The 22,413-nt window shown below is 40.0% G+C and overlaps 3 protein-coding genes across 3 annotated transcripts in view; 1 reads left to right on the top strand and 2 right to left on the bottom strand.

The window, feature by feature from the left end:
- The window catches only part of LOC111559126 (olfactory receptor 1L8-like), a 397,653-nt gene that overhangs the window by 356,667 nt on the left and 18,573 nt on the right, over positions 1–22,413 (bottom strand). The window lies entirely within an intron of this gene.
- LOC111557539 (olfactory receptor 1L8-like) overlaps positions 1–22,413 on the bottom strand; it is a 356,757-nt gene that overhangs the window by 315,770 nt on the left and 18,574 nt on the right. The gene's annotated exons all lie outside the window — the stretch shown is intronic.
- Positions 10,480–11,507, top strand: LOC101099158 (olfactory receptor 1L4). The gene has a single exon (XM_011288457.3). The coding sequence runs from the start codon at positions 10,575–10,577 to the stop codon at positions 11,505–11,507; it is 933 nt and encodes a 310-aa protein (XP_011286759.2). The 5' UTR covers positions 10,480–10,574.

Here is a 22,413-nt window from a genome sequence, read left to right on the forward strand (position 1 = left end):
GTAAGGAACCATAAGAACGGGCTCCCATGCCAGCCCCACCCTAACAGTGACTTTGGCAAGTCAGAGGACTACTCTGCCTCGCTTGTGAAGTGGAACACAGTGCCCATACCCAGGGCCCTCATGGAGCCACTATAAAACTGGGAACCCGAGATAGAAGCGGGGCTTGAGAACTGAAGCACCACACACAAAACAGAAGACAGTGTCATGTGGCAGAATAAGATTTTTGCATTTCCCAGGTAATGATAAAATCATCTCTATTTTTAAATATATATCTTTCAATGGGTGAATGGATAAACAAACAGGATAAATAAATATGTACATCCAAACAATGAAATATTATTCAGTACAAAAAAGAAATGAGCGATCAAGTCTGGAAAACACAAGGAGGAAACTTAAACACATATTACTAAATGAAAGAAGCCAGTCTGAAAAGGTTGCAAGCTATCTGATTCCATTACATGACATTCTGGAAAAGGTAAAACTATGGAGACAGTAAAAAGATTGGTGCTTGAAGGGTTCAGAGAGACAGAGGAAGGAATAGGTAAAACACCAAGGACTTTAGGGCCACCACTATCATGGTGTCAGTATACATTTGTCAAAACCTGTAGAATGTACAACAGCAAGAGTGAACCCTAATGTAAACTCGATGAACAGTGATGATGTGTTGCTATGGTTCATCAATCATGACAACTGTAGCACTCTTCTGGGGAAGTTGATAATGGGGGGGGGGGAGGTGTCTGTGCATGTATGGGGGCTTGAAAGTATGTGGGAACCCTTTGTACCAAGTGATCAATTTTCTGTGAACCTGTAACTGCTCTAAAAAATTTAAGTCTATTAAAAGAAAAAACATTTAAAAAAAAAATCTGGAAACAATCAACAATACTCCAAAATGAATAATCCAACCAAAAAAGGGGGCAGAAGACAAAAAGAGACATTTTTCCAAGGTAGACATACAGATAGCCAATTGACACATATAAAGATGCTCAACTGTACTGATGATCATGGAAATGCAAATCAAAACCACAATGAGATATCACTTCACACCTGTCAGAATGGCTAAAATCAACAACATAGGAAACAACAGGTGTTGGCGAATATGTAAGCAAGGGGAACCCTCTGGCACTGTTGGTACAAATGCAAACTGGTGCAGTCACTCAACTGACTGCAAACACAATTGTGCAAAACACAATTTGGGGATTCATAAGTTAAAAATAGAACTATCCTACAATCCAGCAATTGTACTACTAGGTATTTTCCCAAAGCATACTAATTCAGGGGCACCAGGGTTGCTCACTTGGCCGACCTCCAATTCTTGGTTTCAGTCAGGTCATGATACCAGGGTCCTGGGATTCAGCCCTGCATGAGGCTCTGCCCTGAGCATGGACCCTGATTAAGATTCCCCCCCCCCCACCTCTCTCTCTGTCCCTCTCCCCTGCTCTTGCTCTCTATTTCTCTCTTAAAAAAAAACCCAATACTAATTCAAAGAGATACATGCACCCCTTTGTCTACAGTAGCATTACATACAATAGCAAAAATATGGAAACAGCTCAGATGTCTATCAACTGAATAATGGATAAAGAAGATAAAGGAGATGCGGATTATTACTCAGCCATCAAAAAGAATCAAACCTTGCCATGTTCAACAACAAGGATAGAGGTAGAGAGCATTACGCTAAGCAAAATAATTCAACCAGAGAAAGAAAAATACCATATTATTTCACTCATATGGGGAATTTAAGAAACAAAACAAATGAGCAAAGGGAAAAAAAAGAGAAGCAACCCAAGAAACAGACTCTTAACTATAGAGAACAAACTGATGGCTAGCAGAGGTGAGGTGGATGGAGGGATGGGTTAAATAGGTGATGGGAATTAAGGAATTCACTCAAGCACCGGGCGTTGTATGGAAGTGTTGAATCACTACACTGTCCACATGAAACTAATATTATGTTGTATATTAGTTAACTGGAATTCTAACAAAAACTTAAAATATCTATCTGCTAAGTTGCAAAAGCACATCAAGATTGTAGGCGACAGAGCCAGCATTTGAATCTACTCCCTCTGGCTATAGAGCCTGCCTCTTAAATCCTTTGCCATAACACTGCACCAGCACCTAGATAAGCCATGCATGTAGACACAGCCTTCAGAGACGTAAGAGGCCGTCACTTCTCCCTCCAGGTAGGCACACAGAAGCCTACACACAGACATGCACAAGGAGTACATGCATGTATAGAGAGCGTGTGTGTGCACAACACGCATTTTCACATACATACTTAACATAAATTGTTCATGAATCACCTCCACCCTTGTTGCTGAATGGCCCTATCTCTTCCTGGGGAGATGAGGCTACACCTACAGCCAAGAGTTCCCACCAAGCTCCCGTGAGAAGCCCCTGCGAGCTCCCAAAAGAGTTCAGTGAGGACATCAGTAATGTTCTCCTCTCCTGGGAAGCCCACAGGGCCAATCCCCACAGGGCTCTGACATGCAAGGAGGACAGGCCCCTGGCTTCCAACGCCCACTGTAGGTAGAGAAAGGAGACAGCACATTCCTGAAACCAGATCTGCATTTCCCCTCGCCTACTTCCTCACAGATTTGGAGCCTGACCTTAACCCCTGGAAAACCCCCTAGTCTGATCAGGACCCTGAACCTCCTCTGTCAAGCCCACAGGTAGGCAGGCTGAGGGGTCCTTGGGAACAGAACCTGGGGGTCAACATCTTCATATGATCTTCCTCTCTTTTCCTAATCCCATCTTCTCTCCTCCATCTCAAAGACAGGAGACAAGTGAACGAGAAAACGAGGATAATGCAGGGGGTAAGAGCACACATTCTGAAGCTGGACTCCACACCCTCTAGCTGTGTGGACTTAGCCAAGTCACTTCAAGTGCTTCTCCCTCACTTTCATTATCTGTAAAATGGGGGTACTGTAAAGACTAAATGACTTAATGTACATAAAATTCCTAGAACAGGGTCTGGCACACCTAAGCACTGTGTCACTGCTCGCTACTGTATGACCGTGACTGAGAGTATCCATGGGAAGGGGCTGCGATGAAGTGGGTGTCTCCAGTAGGAGACATCGGGGTGAGGCACTGCCAGCCCAGCAGAGGGACACTACACTGGTTTCAGCCAAAGTCCCACTTGAAGCACTTCTGGTCGATCAGATGGATACCAAAGGTACGTTGAAACAGACGGAAGACAATTATTCGTAAAAAAGAACCCAGTGGGCATATTTCAAATGTCCACTTGCCTTGGAATCTGTAATTTAATGGCTGGGAATGGCTGGGTCAAGCTCCAATCTGACACTAGAGTGAAAATTGGGCATAAAGAAGGGATTTCAGACAATTGAAGAGAAGGAACATGCCTAGAAAGGGCTCTGCAGGTTCCCTAAGCAAGACATATCTGTTCGAGGGGCTCCATATCCGTTTGCCTCTCTGCTGGAAGTGGGAAAGGGTAGTCAGGGACAAGCTGGGTTTCTAAGAACCTGACCCACGAGAGATTCAAAGGTCAAGTACTGAGGTGCAAAAGGAGAGAGTTGCTGTTTTCTCACAATGTGACAGCACTGAGGGCCAAAGTCTCCTACAGCTGTTCCTCTCTGAAGACAGGGAACATGGGTGAGCACATGGCTTCATGGGATGGGAGGCAGAAAGGGAAAAGAAAGAAGTAAATTGAAAAGGTCCCAATGTGTGGGAGCAAAGGAGGGAGAAAAGGAGTGGGTCAGCAGGAGGCATAAGGCACTGGGCAGTAAAAGGACTTCTGTTGCAGAGACCACACCAGCTTTGTTCTCTACCACATCTGTATGGCTTGGGGAACAGGTGCGATAGCATCACTTAGGGTAGATAAAACACAACATTTGAAATATGGTATTTGTCTTTCTCTGGTTGAATTATTTTGCCTAACATAATATTCTCTACCTGCATCCACATAGTTGCAAATGGTAAGATTTCATTCTTTTTGATGGCTGAGTAATATTCCATTTTATATCTATTCCATTGTATATTCGCGCGCGCGCGCGTGTGTGTGTGTGTGTGTGTGTGTGTCTAGTATATATCTTCTTTATCCATTCATCAGTTGATAGACATTTTAGCTCTTTCCATAATTTGGCTATTGTAGGTAATGCTGCTATAAACATAGAGGTGCATGTGTTCCTTTGAATAAGTATTTTTGTATTCTTTGAGTCAATACCTAGTAGTGCAATGGCTTGATTATGGGGTAATTCTATTTTAACTTTTTGAGGGAATTCTATAATGTTTTCTACACTGGCTATACCATTTTGCATTCCCACCAACAGTGTGAGAGGTGCCTTACTACACACCCTTACTACATCCCCTTTCTACACACCCTTGCTAACACCTGTGGTTTCCTGTGTTGTTGATTGTAGCCATTCTGACAGGTGTGAGGTGATATCTCATTGTAGTTGTGATTTGCATTTCCCTCACGATGACTGATGTTGAGCACCTTTCATGTGTCTGTTGGCCATCAATATATCTTTCTTGGAGAAATGTTTCTTTATGTCTTCTGCCCATATTTTAATTGGATAATTTATCTTTTGGTGTTCAGTTTTATAAGTTCTTTATATATTCCTTTACCACATAGGTCATTCGCAAATATCTTCTCCCATTCATAGGTTACCTTTTGGTTTTGTTGATTGTTTCTTTTGCTGTGTAGAAGCTTTTAATTCTGATGTAGTCCTAATAGTTTATTTTTGCTTTTGCTTCCCTTCCCTAGGAGACATATCTAGAAAGAAGTTGCTAAGGCTGATGTCTAAGAAGTTACTGCCTGTGTTCTCCTCTAGGGTTTTTCTGGTTTCAGGTCTCCCACTTCGGTCTTCCATCCATTTTGAATTTATTTTTGTGTATAGCATAAGAAAGTGGTCCAATATAATTCTTTTGCAAGTTTCTGCTCAGTTTTCCCAATGCCATTTGTTGAAGAGACTTTTCCCCATTGGATATTCTTTTCTGCTTTATCAAAGTATAAAGGACCATATAGTTGTGGATTCATTGCTGGGTTTTCTATACTGTTTATTGATCTATGTGTCTAATGTTTTTTAAGTTTATTTATTTTTGAGAATGAGAGACAGAGAGAGTGTGTGTGTGCACACAAGCTAGAGAGGGGCTGAGAGAGAGAAGGAGAGAGAGAATCCCAAGCAGGCTCACACTGTCAGCTCACAGCCCGATGCAGGCCTCAAACTCATGAATTGTGAGATCATGGCTTGAGCTGAAATCAAGAGTCTGACACTTAACCAACTGAGCCACGCAGGCACCCCTGTGTCTATTTTTATGCAAGTACCATACTGTTTTGATCAAAGCTGTAGTAGAACTTGAAGTTTGGAATGGTGATGCCTCCAGCTTTGCTTTTCTTTTTCAAGGCTGTTTTGGCTATTCAGAGCCCTTTGCGGTTCCATACAAATTATAGGATTGTTTGTTCTCACTCTGTGAAAAATGCTGTTGGTATTTTAATAGGGCTTGCATTAAATGTGTAGATTTCTTTGGCTAGTATAGATATTTTAACAATATTTGTTCTCCCAATCCATGAGCATGGAATGACTTTCTATTTCTTTGTGTCCTCTTCAATTTCTTTCATCAATGCTTTATAATTTTCAGAGTACAGATCTTCACCTCTTTGGTTAGGTTTATTCCTAGGTATCTCATTGTTTTTGGTGCAATCCTAAATGGGGTCAATCCCTTAATTTCTCTTTGTGTTACTTCGTTATTGCTTTATAGAAATGCAACTCATTTCTGTATGTTAATTTTGTATCCTGAAACTTTACTGAATTCACTGTTCAGCTCTAGCAGATTTGTGGTGGTCTTTGGGCTTTCTATATAGATTATCATGTCATCTGCAAATAGTGAAAGTTTGACTTCTTCTTTGCTGATTTGGATGCCTTTTATTTCTTTTTCTTGTCTGATTGCTGTAGCTAAAACTATCAGTACTATTTTGAATAACTGTGATGAATGTATCATCCCTGTCTTGTTTCTGACCATGGAAGAAAAACTCTCCATTTTTCCACATTGAGGATGATATTAGCTGTGGGTTTTTCATATATGGCCTTTTTGATGTTGAGGTATATTCCCTCTAAACCCACTTAGTTGCAGGTTTTTATCATGAATGGATGTTGTACTTTGTCAAATGCTTTTTCTGTATATATTGAAATCATCATGTGTTTCTTATCCTTTATTAATGTAGTGTATCACATTGATTAATTCTTGAATATTGAGCTACCCTTGCAACATAGGGGAAAAAAACCCACTTGACTGTCATGAATGATTCTTTCATTTTTTTTCTGGCATTAAAAAAATTTATACATATAATTTATTGTCAAGTTAGCTAACATACAGTGTATATACTGTGTGCTCTTGGTTTTGGGGGTAGATTCCTGTGATTAATCACTTATATACAACACCCACTGCTCATCCCAACAAGTGCCCTCCTCAATGTCCATCAATGATCTCCCCCCTCCTGCACCACCCCCATCACCCTCAGTTTGTTCTCTGTATATACGAGTCTCTTATGGTTTGCCTCCCTCTCTGTTTAAAACTATTTTTTCCACTTTCCTTCCCCCATGGTCTTTTGTTAAGTTTCTCATGTTCCACATATGAGTGAAAACATATATCTGTCTTTCTCTGACTTATTTAACTTAGCATAATAACCTCCAGTCCCATCCATGTTGTTGCAAATGGTATGATTTCATTCTTTCTCATTGCCTAGTAGTATTCCATTGTAAATATAAACCATATCTTCTTTATCCATTCATCAGTTGATGGACATTTGGGCTCTTTCCACAATTTGGCTATTGTTGAAAGTACTGCTATAAACACTGGGGTACATCTGCTCCTATGAATCAGCACTCCTGTATCCTTTGGATAAATTCCTAGTAGCACTATTCCTGGGTTGTAGGGTACTTATATTTTTAATTTTTTGAGGAACCTCCAAACTGCTTTCCAGAGTGGCTGCACCAGTTTGCATTCCCACCTACAATGCAAGAAGGTTCCTGTTTCTCCACATCCTCACCAACACCTGTTGTTTCCTGGGTTGTCAATTTTAGCCACTCTGACCAGTGTGAGGTGGTATCTCAATGTGGTCTTGATTTGTAGTCCCCTAATGATGAGTGACGTTGAGCATCTTTTCATGTGTCTGTTTGCCATCTGGATGTCTTCTTTGGAAAAGTGTCTATTCATGTCTTCTTCCCATTTCTTCACTGGATTTTTTGTTTTTTAGGTGTTGGGTTTGGTAAGTTCTTTATAGATTTTGGATACTAACCCTTTATCAAATACGTCAGGTGCAAATATCTTCTCCCATTCCATTGTTTGCCTTTTAGTTTTATTGACTGTTTCCTTTACAGTGTAGAAGGTTTTTATCTTGATGAGGTCCAATAGTTCATTTTTTCTTTTATTTCCCTTGCCTCCATAGATGTGTTGACCAAGAAATTGCTGCGGCTGAGGTCAAAGATATTACTGCCAGTTTTGATAGTTTCCTGGCTCACATTTAGGTCTTTCATCCCTTTTGAGTTTATTTTTGTTAATGGTGTAAGAAAGTGGTCTAGTTTCATTCTTCTGCATGTTGCTGTCCAGTTCTCCCAGCACCTTTTGCTAAAGAGACTCTTTTTCCCTTTGGATACTCTTTCCTGCTTTGTCAAAGATTAGTTAGCCATACATTTGCAGGTCCAATTCTGGGTTCTCTATTCTATTCCATTGGTCTATGTGTCTTTTCTTGTGCCAGAACCATACTGTCTTGATGATTATAGCCTTGTAGTAGATGCTAAAGTCCAGGATTGTAATGCCTCTTGCTTTGGTTTTCTTTTTCAACATAACTGTGGCTATTCGAGGTCTTGTGGGGTTCCATACAAATTTTAGGATTGTTTGTTCTAGCTTTGAGAAGAATGCCAGTGCAATTTTGATTGGGATTGCATCAAATTTATAGATTTCTTTGGGTAGTGTTGACATTTTAACAATATTTGTTCTTCCAATCCATGGGCATGGAATGTTTTTCCATTACTTTGTGTCTTCAATCTCCTTCATAAATTTTCTTTTTTTTTTTTAATTTTAACGTTTATTTATTTTTGAGACAGAGAGAGACAGAGCATGAACAGGGGAGGGGCAGAGAGAGAGGGAAACACAGAATCCGAAACAGGCTCCAGGCTCTGAGCAGTCAGCACAGAGCCCGACACGGGGCTCGAACTCACGGACCATGAGATCATGACCTGAGCCGAAGTTAGATGCTTAACCGACCGAGCCACCCAGGCGCCCCTCATAAATTTTCTATAGTTTTCAGCATACATATCTTTTACATCTTTGGTTAGGCTTATTCCTAGGTATTTTATGGTTCTTGGTGCAATTGTAAATGGGATCAATTTCTTGATTTCTCTTTCTGTTGCTTCATTTTTGGTGTATAGAAATGCAACTGATTCTTTTAATGTATTGTAGGGTTCAGTTTGCTAGTATTTTACTGAGATTTTTGGATCTATGTTGATTAGGGCCACAGTTCTCTTTTTGTTGTGTCTTTACCTGTTTTGGTATCAGGGTAATGCTTGCCTCACAGAATGAATCTGGAAGTTTTCCGTCCTTTTCTGTTTTTTTGGGGGGGAGGGGATAGTTTCAGAGGAATTGGTATTAACTCTTCTTAAAATGTTTCGTAGAATTCACCTGTGAAGCCATCTGGTCTAGGACTTTGCTTTGTTGGCATTTTTTGATTACTGATTAAATTTCTTTGCAGGTTATCAGTCTGTCCAAGTTTTCTACTTCTTCCTGCTGCAGTTTTGATGATTTATATGTTTCTAGGAATTTATCCATTTCTTCTACGTTGTGCAAATAGTTTTCCAGGTTGGCAAATAGTTTTCCATAATATTCTCTTACAATTTTTTGTATTTTCTGTAGTGTTGGCTGTTATTTCTTCTCTCTCACTGAGTCATTAGTGTACGTTGCAGCTTTCCTTATTATGTAATTATCAAATATTTGAGTACAGTATTTTGTCTTTATACCTCTACATTTTTTTCTTACTTGGAATGGCATCCTTGTCCTGAGACCATAAATATATACTCCTTTTTAGCTTATACTCACTTTATGGTTTGGATTTTGTTTTTACTTTTAGTTTGTTCATTCATATAGAATTATTTCTATGTGTGTTAAGATATAAATCTAGTCTTCTCTTTTCAAAAGCTGCAGCCAATTGACATAAATATCATATATCTTATTTAATAGTTCATCCATTTTTCATTGCTATGAGATAAATATTATATATTAATTTCTATGTAGATTAAGATCTATAAACATGTATAAACACAGGTATACAGAATTCTTTATGTTGACCCTTCATTTGTTTTTCTCTGTGTGTACTATTATCTTACTGTTTCTCATTGTTATGTACTTTGATTTTTGGTTAGAAAACTTCTCTGAAATTCTAATTTTTTCAAAATTATTTTCTCTCATTACCCACTTACTCTTCTAGATGAGTTTTAGAATGACCTTCTCAAGTCCCATTAAAAATTCTTTGAGTTTGAATTTGATGCCATAAATATCTTTGTACAAATGACTTTGACACTTCAAAAAGGGCTTTTGGGGTGTTATTACACATGCATTGATCTTTATTAGTTGAGAAAATTGACTTTTTTCTAGCCTTACTGAAATATAATGGACACATAACATTTTGTAAGTTTAAGGTGAAACAAGATGGTGATGTGATGCCCTTACACATTCTGAAATGACCACCACAATAGAGTTGGTTAACTCCTCCATCACTGCACAAAAATGACCATATCTTTTTATGTGTGTTTCTTATCATGATATTGGTAAGAAAGGGACTTACATTCAAAGTCTTCTATTTCAATAATATTTGAAGGTTTAGAATGAAGACTTCATAGTCTTTTAATCAGAAAAATTAACATATTTTAAAACTAACCACAATAACATGGGCTATCCATGGTAGTATTCCTATTTTGACTGGCATCCTTTTCTAAAACTTCAAGTATCTGGATCATATTGGCCAAACAAAAATACTTAAATAAACAGTAAGCAAATTTTGCTATGAAGACCTAAGCAAGTCTCATCAGACTTCTGTGGATACCAAGGAGCACTGATGACATTTGTTGCTCCCTTTTGTTCCATCCCCATTACTACTACTACCACCTCTGGTCCCATGAGTAGGAGAGACTCCTAATGAGAGGACCTAATTCATGGAAACCCCTTGTATGAAAGCATCCTGATTCAAGGTGGAACTCAGCAGCCTCTTCCCCTGGGACATGAAGGAAAACAGAGGATAAAGAGTTGTTCAGGAAACCACCTAAGAAGAATATCGTTCTAAAATTTTTGAGAAGAACTCACACACATTAGGCTACCTAGAAGTTCCTAAGAAGCATGGGACACACTTTTAGTTTCTCGTTGGAAAAGCAACTGGAATTTTCTTTATTTTTTCCTTGTTGGATTTTATTCTCTATCTCAGTAGTTTCTTAAAGTAAATGTGTTTTGAAATTCTAACAAAAGCAGAGAGATTATTTTTCTAGGCTGCAGATTAGGGAAGAAGCTGAATTGATGAAATTGCCTTTTACATCTCTCCAACTGCTTCTCCACACCCTGTCCAGGAAGGCACAGACATGGAGACCAAGAACTACAGCAGTGACTCAGGCTTTATCCTCCTGGGCCTCTCTTCCAACCCTCAGCTACAGAAACCTCTCTTTGCCATCTTCCTCATCATGTACCTGGTCACCGTGCTGGGCAATGTACTCATCATCCTGGCCATCCACTCAGACCCTCGGCTCCATACCCCCATGTACTTTTTCCTCAGCAACCTATCATTCATGGATATCTGCTTCACAACTGTCACTGTACCCAAGATGCTGGTGAATTTACTGTCAGAGACAAAGGCGATCTCCTTCCTGGGATGCCTGGTCCAGATGTACTTCTTCATGGCCTGTGGGAACACTGACAGTTACCTGCTGGCCTCCATGGCCATAGACCGGCTGGTAGCCATCTGCCACCCCTTCCATTACAATAGGGTTATGAATCCACGGCGCTGCCTCCTCATGCTGCTGGGTTCTTACACCATCTCCCACCTGCACTCCCTGCTCCGTGTGCTACTCATGTCCCGCCTGTCCTTCTGTGCCTCCCATGTCATTAAGCACTTTTTTTGTGACACCCAGCCTGTGCTAAAGCTATCCTGCTCTGACACGTCCTCCAGCCAGATTGTGGTCATGACCGAGACCCTGGCTGTCATCGCAACCCCCTTTCTGTGCATTCTCTTCTCCTACCTGCGAATCATCGTCACTGTGCTCAGAATTCCCTCTGCAGCCGGCAAGTGGAAGGCCTTCTCTACCTGTAGCTCCCACCTCACCATAGTGGCGTTGTTCTATGGGAGTATCACCTATGTGTATTTCAGGCCCCTGTCGATGTACTCAGTGGTGAAGGACCGGGTAGCCACAGTCATGTACACAGTAGTGACACCCATGCTGAACCCCTTCATCTATAGCCTGAGGAACAAAGATATGAAGAGGGGTTTGAGGAAATTAAGGGACAGAATTCACTCATAGAAAGAAAAAATTGATGGAATGTCTTAATTGGGAGATGACCCAAGAAATGATCATGTTATCTTTCCCTCCTATCCATTTTTTCACATGACACACAAAGAGGTCATTTAAAGTAGTGTTGAGAGGCTCCTGGGTGGCTCAGTCCATTGAGCATCCAACTTCGGCTCAGGTCATGATCTCGCAGTTTGTGGGTTTGAGCCCCATGTCCGGCTCTGTGCTGACAGCTCAGAGCCTGGAGCCTGCTTCAGATTCTATGTCTCCCTCTCTCTCTGCCACCCACCCCACACTCTGTCTCTCTCTCCTTCAAAAGTAAACAAACATTAAAAATTTTTTTTTTAATAATAAGGTAGTGTTGAAAAGAAATAAGAGCCCTGACTGGGAAGCTAGAATACTTAGTTTCTATCAAAAACCTTGACCAAATACATGTACAATCCAGGACAAGTGCCGCTAGGAACCCACATTTCAGGAAAGCTATTTCTGCCCCCTATATAAATAAAATTATCTTGAAGTACAATAAGGCGTCTTCCAATCCCTCCTCTATGGACTTGACTTTGGCTAATACTCAAGAAATTACAAAGTCCTATTCATTTTGAGAATAAGAAGTTACAGGAATTCAGTAGGGAATTTGGAATGACTTCTTAGAATAACAACTTGAGACTGTCCTTAAGGATGTCCTTAAGGATTGACAGAGCAAGTTCAATAGAGCAGCAAGTGGACAGAGCATTCTAAACAGTGGGAACCACACAAAGAGGAAAAGGCAATAAGTACTGGAATGTGTTTGAGGGACAGCAGAAACTCCAATGCTGCTTGTTCAATTTGAGAACAGAGAGAATAAGTCTGAAAAGATGGAAGAATATACAAAACACATTTAGTGCCCCCACTAATACCAATGGGTCCTCACAGTGAATTCTCAGCTTTTGACCCCTTTTCCTTTCCCTTTTATTCTGCCTTTGTTCACATGTCCATGATCCTCATGAAATGCCCTTTATATCTGGAAGAAGGCAATGTGTATCTGTCAGGATAAGCAAGGTTGTTCTGAGGAAACAATCTCAAAATCACTGGACCTTGAAACCAAAGGTTTATTTCATATTCACACTGCATGTCCACCATTAAAAAGCATAAGGGTGCTTCTCATTTTAAACATTCTGTGACCAAAGTTGATGGAGAAACACCATTGCAAATGCTTATCATCGCTCTGAAAAATTTTGCCCTGGCATCAAAACGCTCTGGTCTGGGAGTGACTCATAACATTTGTAACCACAACTCATTGTCAACAACTAATCTCCCAAAAGTTCACACTAAAGGGAATTTTAGATAACAAGAGACCCTGAGATAATACGTTGTGGTGAAAGAGAAGGTTCATCCTTCTCTGTCACATAGAGTGCTGTCTCTGTCAGAATAGGAGGACATCCTCTGTCAGAATATCCTGCCACCCTTTAGAAGGAGTGAGCTGATGTGAACAGATGCTATCAAAGGACTTGAATCAAAGTTTTGCTACCCAAACAAAGGAGCCTAGGGTGAACCTGGAAATTTGCTAATAAACATTGGTAAGAATGAAATAAATCTCTTCTGAAAGTAAATATAGTCAGAGGCAAGGTCAAAGCAGTCCATCTGAACACCTTGCCAAGTCAGGTGAAAGCTTCTACATGACCCTAGGGAGTAGAGAGGAACCCCCTTGACAGCTCCTCCTCCCACCATGTAGATACCTGCGAGGCTGGTTGATTCCAATAGTGGAATAATGCTACAGGTATGTCCTTTAATGAGGAAATTGTGAAGGGAAATGTATTGGATCCTTACACACATACAAGCTCATTAAACATATGTAAAGGTTGGACATTTGGCTCAAGGCTAAACCAAAATATTGAGTTTCTTGAACATATTTTGCCTTTTTATCAGAATGAATGACATAAACTAGGAGGATTATGAAACATGAAGGCTGAGGAGGACTAGGGAAGAGTGCTGAGTATTTCTGACATTGAAGAGTCTGATAGGGAAGGTATTACCAAAGAGGATTGAAAGGAAGTAATCATATAATTCAAGGATAGAATAAGGCTCAAGAGGCTGTGTCAACAACATTAAAATATTAACAGAGTTGAAGCAAAACAGTCTGGAAGACTTTCCATTGCCCTTAATGATATGAAGGCCATTAGTGACTTTGTTAATGAGGTTGCAATGGAGGAATCGAAAGGAGGCAGACTACAGCGTGTTAAGGATTCAGTTGTGATTCTATGCACTCACAATGAGCAATCTGAAATAAGAAAACTACCTCATCAGTAGCATCAGAAAGAAAAAATTACTTAGGAATACACTCAACTAATGAGATGAAAGACTTAATCACTGGAAACAAAAGCATTTGATGAAAGAAATAAAAGAAGGACCCAAGAAAATGGAAAAATGTCACATGTTTATAGCTTGGAAGACTAAGTATTGTTAAAATGACCATTATAACCAAAGTGATCTACAGATTCAATTCAGTCTCTATTAAAATCCTAAAATCTCAATGGCATTTTTTATAGAAATAAACAAAAGAATCCTAAAATCCACATGAAAGTACGAGGAATTCCAAATAGCAAAACCAGTCTTGAGAATATAAAACAAAATATTAGTCAGCCATTAAAAAGAACGAAATTTTGCCATTTGCAACAACGTGGATGGAGCCAGAGTGTGTAACGGTAAATGAAATAAGTCAATCGGAGAAAGACAAATACCATATAATTTCACTCATATGTGGAATTTAAGAAACAAAACAGATGAACATAGGGGAAGGGAAGGAAAAATAAGATAAAAGCAAAGAGGGAGGCAAACCATAAGAGACTCTTAGCTATAGAGGACAAACTGAGGGGGGGGGGGGCAGGGGGAAATGGGCTAAATGGGTGATGGGCATTAAGAAGGGCACTTGTGATGAACACTCTATGTAAATGATGAACCACTAAATTCTACTCCTGAAGGCATTATTACACTATATGTTAACTAACTTGGATTTAATTTTTCTTAAATGACCACATGAAAAAAAATAATATACAATGAGGACACGGTAGTCTCTTCAAAAAATGATGTTATGAAAACTAGATATCCACATGCAAAGGAATGAAATTGGACTCTTATACTACTTACTAAAACCAACTTTAGGGGCACCTGGGTGGCTCAGTCGGTTAGGCGGCCGACTTCGGCTCAGGTCATGATCTCATGGTCCGTGAGTTCGAGCCCCGCATCGGGCTCTGTGCTGACACCTCAGAGCCTGGAGCCTGCTTCAGATTCTGTGTCTCCCTCTCTCTCTCTGACCCTCCCCCATTCATGCTCTGTCTCTCTCTGTCTCAAAAATAAATAAACGTTAAAAAAAATTTTTTTAATAGCTGAAAGGTAACAGGTTATTTAAAAAAAATAATAAAAAATAAATAAAACCAACTTCAAATTGATGAAAGACTTAACTGTAAGTCCTAAAACCATAAAATTGTTCAAATAAAACTTATGGGTAAAGCTACTTGACATTGGTGTTGACAGTGATTGATTGCTTGGATAGGACACCAAAAAAAAAGGCAACAAAAGCAAAACTAGAGGAATGAAATACATCACACTAAAAATCTTCTACAAAGCAAACAAAACAATCAACACAGTGGAAAAAGGCAACCTAGGGAATAGGAGAAAATATTTGCAAAACATACCAGATAATCTATTAGGTTAATAGATTAATCCATTATCAGATACATTGTACAGAAACTGTATTTTCCTCCAATTCAGTAGCAAAAACCCAAATACCCTGATTTTAAAATGGGCTATGGATTCAAATATTTCTCCAAAGAAGACAGAAAAATGGCCAAAAAATATATGAAAATATACTCAAGATTGTTAACCATCATGAAAGAAATTGAAGATGACACAAATGGAAATACATTCCATGTTCATGGACTAGAGAATAAATGTTGTTAAAATGTCCATAACACTCAAAGTGATCCACAAATTCAATGCAATCCTTATCGAAATACCAACAACACTTTCCACAGAACTAGAACAAATAATCCTAAAATTTGTATGAAACCCAAAAGACCCCAAGTAGCCAAAGCAATTTTGAAAAAACAAAACTGAAGGTATCACAATCCCAGATTTCAAGACATACCACAAAGCTTTAGTAAGCAGAACAGTGTGGTACTGACCCAAAACAGACACATAGATCAATGGAACTGAATAGAGAGCCCAGAAATAAACCCACCATTACACGGCCAATTGATCTATGACAAAGGAGGCAAGAATATGCAATGGGAAAAAGTCTCTTCAACAAATAGTGCTGGGAAAACTGGGCGACAACATGCAAAAGAATGAAACTGGACCACTTTCTCACACCATACACAAAAATAAACTCAAAATGGATGAAAAACCTAAACGTGAGACCTGAAACCATAAAAATCCTAGAAGAGAGCACAGGCAGTAATTTCTCTGACATTGGCCATAGCAACATTTTTCTAGGTATATTTCCTGAGGCAAGGGAAATAAAAGCAAAAGTAAACTTTTGGGACCACATCAAACTAGAAAGCTTCTGCACAGCAAAGGAAAGAATCAACAAAACTAAAAGAAAAGAAAAACTATTGAATGGAGAAGATATTTGCAAATGGAAGACCTGATAGGGATTAATATCCAAAAAATACAAGAGCTTATGCAACTCAACATCAGGAAAACAAATAATCCATTTTACAAATGGGCAGAAGACATGAATAGACATTTCTCCAAAGACATACAGATAGCCAACAGACACATGAAAAGATGCTCAACATCACTCATTACCAGGGAAATGCAAATCAAAACTACAATGAGAGGGGCACCTGGCTGGCTCAGTTGCTTAAGCATCTGACTTGATTCTGGCTCAGGTCATGGTCTCAGTGGGTTCGTAAGATTGAGCCTCGAGTCACATTGGGCTCTGAGCTCTGAGCTGGCAGCTCAGAGCCTGCTTTGGATTCTCTCTCCCCCTTTCTCTCTCTGCCCCTCCCCAGTGCTCTCTCTCTCCCTCTCTCTATATCTCTCTCTCAAAATAAATAAATAAACAGTTTTGTAAAAACATATACATATACCACATCTTCTTTATCCATTCATCAGTCAGTGCACATTTGGGCTCTCTCCATAGTTCAGCTATTGTTGATAATGCTGCTATGAACAATGGGGTGCCGGTACCCTTCAAATCTGTATTTTTATATCCTTTGGGTAAAGACCTAAGAGTGCAATTGCTGACTCATAGAGTAATTCTATCTTTAGTTTTTTGAGGAACCTCCATACTGTTCTCCAGAGTGGCTGTACCAGTTTCTATTCCCACCAACAGTGCAAGCATGTTCCCTTTTCCCAGAATCCTCGCCAACACCTGTTATTTCTTGTGTTGTTAATTTTAGCCATTCAGACAGGCTTGAGGTGGTATCTCAATGTGGTTTCGATTTTTTCCCCCTGATGATGAGTGACATTGAGAAAATTTTTTAAAAAACAACATCATTCACCATCAGGGAAATGTAAATGAAAGCCACCATGAGATAATACCTCACACTTGTTAGGGTGGCCATTACCAAAACAAAACAAAACAAAACAAAACAAAACAGAAAATAACAAATGTTGGTGGGGATGTGGAGAAAATAGAACCCTGTGTACTCACTACTGATAAGAATGTAAAATGATGCAGCCACCGTAGAAAACAGTATGAAGATTTCTCAACTTAGGCAACATGTTGCTCATTTGATTTTCTTTTCCACTGAGGTTAGGGTAGAGCTGAGAACATAGTTAGATTAGTCAATATGTGCTGAGATGAAGTAGATTTTGCTCATATTTTTCTTATACTTAACGGATCATTGCTTAAAAGGAGATATGAAGATTCACTTTCTCACCCCACAGGCGCACTATCTACACTTAAAATCTGATCATGAGAGAACTTTTTTCCAAATAAATTGGGCAAACCTACAAATAAACGAAAAAAATGATGAAGCTGTCTTCTCCTTGACTATATACATGTGAATAACTTAGCCTACTGTGGCATATGAAACAGTGTTTTCAAAGAGTATATTGGTCCCAGTTAAGTTGTTACATCATCTTGAGCCCAATTGCTCAGAGTTTAAAGAAAAAGAGAGTGAATAGTTTACACATGGACATTAGGAGCACCCTATGAGTCAAAAATGGTGCTATGTATATTTTACTACAGTAATAAAAAGTCAAAAATTGCTTTTACCAATCCTTCAAACTGGAACTAAGAAAGCCACTAAGGCACCTTACAGGCTAACTAATCATATTGCAGTGTCTGGAAATGGGCACTCCGTAGCTGAGGAACAAAGCCTGTTTCCAGTGGATACTACTGAATGCCTACTGGATAAAAAGTTAGTAAAATTAATGATGGCACTGTTGTTTTCTGATACAGTAACTCACTGAATTAAAGATATTGCTACACAACGTGGATGGAACTGGAAAGTGTTATGCTAAGTGAAATAAGTCATACAGAGAAAGACAGATACCATATGTTTTCACTTTTATGTGGATCCTGAGAAACTTAACAGAAGACCATGGAGGAGGGGAAGGAAAAAAAAAAGTTAGAGAGGGAGGGAGGCAAACCATAAGAGACTCTTGGATACTGAGAACAAACTGAAGGTTGATGGGGGGGGGGGGGCAAGAGGGGAAAGTGGGTGATGGGCATTGAGGAGGGCACCTGTTGGGATGAGTACTGGGTGTTGTATGGAAACCAATTTGACAATAAATTTCATATAAATAAATAAATAAATAAATGACCTTTAAAAAAAAGATATTGCTACAAACATTAAGACTGAGCTAATATCTGGACGGCAGAACTACACTGTAGCCTTAAAAATGGATGAATCCAATATGCTCCAACATGGATGAGCCTCAAAGACATTATATGCGGAGTAAAATAAGTCAGATTCAAAAGGACAAAAGCTGTATGAGTCCAATTATGTAAGGAGCTTCGAACAGTCAGATTCACAGAGACAGAAAGGAGAACAGTGGTTTCCAGGGGCTGAAGAGAGAGCTGTGGAAAGTTGGGGCTTAGTGGGGACACAGTTTCCATACAGTATGATGAAAAAGTTCTGGAGATGGATGGCAGTAATGGTTGTACATCCATGTGAATGTACTTAAAGCCACTGAACTATACATTTTAAAACAGTTAAAATGGTAAATTTTATGTTACGTCTAGTTTGCAACTAGAAAAAAAAAGGTGTGTGTGTGTACACATTCTCTCACATCTTGGGAGAAGCCCCAGGCTTTCTCTATGCATTTGCCTCTGTTTTCTAGAACAAGTGACTAATTATCTGGAGATCCAAGAAAAACACTCCTATCTCAGCCTGAGTTTCCTTGGTCTCTACTGAGAGGTCTCTACTTCTCTCCCCGACACAGTGTCTAATGAGTTCCCTGGGGTTGATGCCTGGGGAGGCTGTCTAGCTCCTTGGGATGAGGTCACATACAGGACAGTCAGATGCCTCTGAGCCCACACCTTCTTCCTTAACATCTGATGGAACCTGAAGCAGTAAGGTGGTGTATAGCCGGGGATGACAGAAAGGCTCATGACTCCAGTGCCTGGGGCTACATTGAGGAGTCACCTCTCTGGAGGAAGAAGAAATGTGGCCACTCAGGAGCTGACAACCTCATCTCTAGACTGAGGCAATAATCACACGTGCCCCAACATTACCCAACATTGACGGTCTTGATACCTCTCATCAGAATCTGGGGTTCCTTCCTTTTCCTGGCCTATGAGCATTCTTTCTATGCTCCAAGCCCTCCATTCCTCCTCTAGACATCAAGACCACCAAGGCCAGGAAAAAGGTGCTTGGATCCTCCAAAACCCACTCTGGAGGTCACCATCCCTTACCTGAGTAAGTAAATGGTATCCTCAACCATACCCAACCTAGAGTGCTTCTAACCTGGAGTGCCAGAAACTTACTAACACATTCATTTTTACAGAGAGGTAAAATGAGTTGCCCAATTACATGCAACACGTTAATGCCATAGGTAGGACTACAAGCCAGGTCATGTGACCATTACTTACCACCCTGCCTCCATTACATTATCTCTTTGTCTCAAACTCTTCCACATGCCTCTGCTTCCCTTCTCCATTCACAAAAAAAAAAAAAAGGAAGGAAGGATTTGCTATGAATGGTAAGACTCCAAGCAAAGGAATGGACCCTTTCAGAGGAACAGTGTAGCTGCATGGATGCTGAGGGGTAAGAGTCCAGGCTCTGTCATCCCAGCCTGGATGCTGAGGGGTAAAAGTCCAGGCTCTGTCATCCCAGCCTGGCTTCACAAGTGTTCCCTAAAGCCAGTCCTGCACTAAAGAGAACCCACATCAGTAGCCTTACCCCAACTTCAGAGCAGCATGGGACATAGGCTGTGGGAAAGGCTAAAACAGGAGAAAGGTAAGGAAGGAGAAACTAAGACCTGTCACACCAGCTCTGCTGTGAACTCATAGTACAGTATTAAATGACCAACTTCCATGTGCTACATATACACAATGAAATATTACACAGCCATAAAAAGAATGAGATCTTGCCATTTGTGACGTGAATGGACCTAGAGGAAATTATGCTAAGTGAAATAAATCAGACCCCAATAAACCTGAAATAAATCAGAACCCAACCCAGTCAGACAGAAAAAGACAAATACCACATGATTTCACTTATATGTGGAATCTAAAAAACAAAACAAACAAACAAACAAAAAAGCAGAAACAGCGAACAAAGTGGCAATTACCAGAGGGGAGGGGAGCAGGAGGCAGAGGAAAATGGGTGATACAGGCTTCCAGTTATGGAATGAGTAAGTCATGAGAACGAAAGGTACAGCATAGGGAACATAGTCAATGGTATTGTAACAGCAATGTAATTGGTGACAAATGGTAGCTACACTGACCGCGAGCATAGCACGGTGTACAGAGTTGTGGAATCACAAAGTTGCACACTTGAAACTAATGTAACATTGTGTGTCAACTATACTTCAATACACTAAATACACAAATTACATGACCAACTTCCTTCTTTAGGTCTTAATTGGCCCTTTGCAAATGGATCATGTAAATTAGAATTTCAATCTTTTGCTTCTTTAAAATTTTGTTTTACTTTTTTTTTTTGAGAGACAGAGCACGAGTGGGGGAGGGGCAGAGAGAGAGGGAGACACAGAATCCGAAGCAGGCTCCAGGCTCTGAGCTGTCAGCACAGAGCCCGATGCTGGGCTCGAACCCACAGACTGTGAGATCATGACCTGAGCCAAAGTCAGACGCTCAACCTACTGAGTCACCCAGGCGCCCCTAGAATTTGTTTTGACACTCCTCTTTAGCACTGAGAGCTTGACTTCAAAAATACTGGTTTTTAAATCTGTAAAACACATGAAAGTAGAATTTTTCTGAGTAAAGAGGAAGATATTAGGACTCCTGAGCCCCTGATCCCACTCTACCTCGCTGGTGACATGTCTGTCACATAGGAGGGTCAGTCCCAGGATGGAGGAAGAGGGTGACTGGAGATGGGAGAGAATTTGAGGCTGTGTCCTGGGGGTTGGCCAGAGGAAACGGAAGGTAGTTGATGTGGAAAAGTGAAGACTCAGGCAGACATGGCCACTGTCTTCAAACATCCGTAGGAAGACTTGGTGTCTCTTCACCTCTGTGTCCCCAGGACCTGCCGTGACTGCCAGCACTCAGAAAGTGCTTACTGAGTGCTTAACAAATCAATAATTCCACAAGTAAAAGAAAAGCAAAATTGTGGTCACTTGTTATCACTGAAATCAGTAAAAAAAGAATATTGGAAGTGTGAGGTTCAGAATTCTTGACTCTTGACTTTAATACCAAAAATGCCATTTTTGCTCAGTATAACTCTACGGGTAAAAATTTAGAAGGCCAGGAAGTTCCCTGTCACTACAGGTATACAAGCTGGATGACTGCCATCAGAGCTACTGCAAGTCTCTTGCCCTGGGTGGTGGTTTCGAAGGAATGATCTCTGATTTTTCTTCTGGTTCTGAGATTAGTTAGTTCTTCAGACACTTACTGAACATCGATTATGTGCCAGTTTCCTACAGCTTACATACACGCATCCATTAAATAATATTGTTAAAGAGCAGAAATAATTATAGCTGGCATTTATCAGGAGTTTATTCTGTCTGACTTACACTACTAACTACATATGCATAATATATATGCACATTTACATATGCTATATATGCATATTATGAGAATCCTTATAACCACCTACAGGCAGATCCTATTATAATTACTGTTTCTAAACCAGAAAACTAAGGCTTAAAGGTTAAGCAGCTTGCCCAGTCACTCTGCCAATGTCTGGTGAGGCTAGTACTTGAAACCAGGACAGTCTGATCTCAGAGCCCTCAATTTAGCCACTAGGCTGGACTCAGTGGAGTTTGCAGTTGAACCCAACTCAGTCACACCCCAAGTGGCTTTGCGGTTGAGCGGTCCCATAATACTCTCCTCAATCCCCTCTCTGCTCTCATTATTTTAAAAATTTTATTTTATTGTGGTAAAAACACTTAATATGAGATCGACCCTCAACAAATATTTAAGTATACAATGCCTTATTACTGACTATACATCCCCTGTTGTATAACAGATCTCTAGAGATTATTCATCCTGCTTAACTGAACCTTATGCCCATTGTAACTCCCCGGTGTCCCCTCCCCAGCCTCTGGACACCATGCCACTCTCCGATTCTATGGATTTGACTGTTTTAGATATATAAGTGGAATTGTGAAGTTATTTGTCTTTCTGTGGCTGCCTTATTTCACTGAGTATAATGAACTTAACGTTCATCCACACTGTCGCCATCTGGCAGAATTTCCTTCTATTTTAAGGCTGAATAGGATTTCATTGTACATCTAGAACACATTCCACTCATCCGTCAATAGACATTTAAGTTGTTTCCACACCTTGGCCATTATAAATAATCCT

Source organism: Felis catus, chromosome D4 (assembly GCF_018350175.1).
Source record: "Felis catus isolate Fca126 chromosome D4, F.catus_Fca126_mat1.0, whole genome shotgun sequence".
NCBI lineage: Eukaryota > Metazoa > Chordata > Mammalia > Carnivora > Felidae > Felis > Felis catus.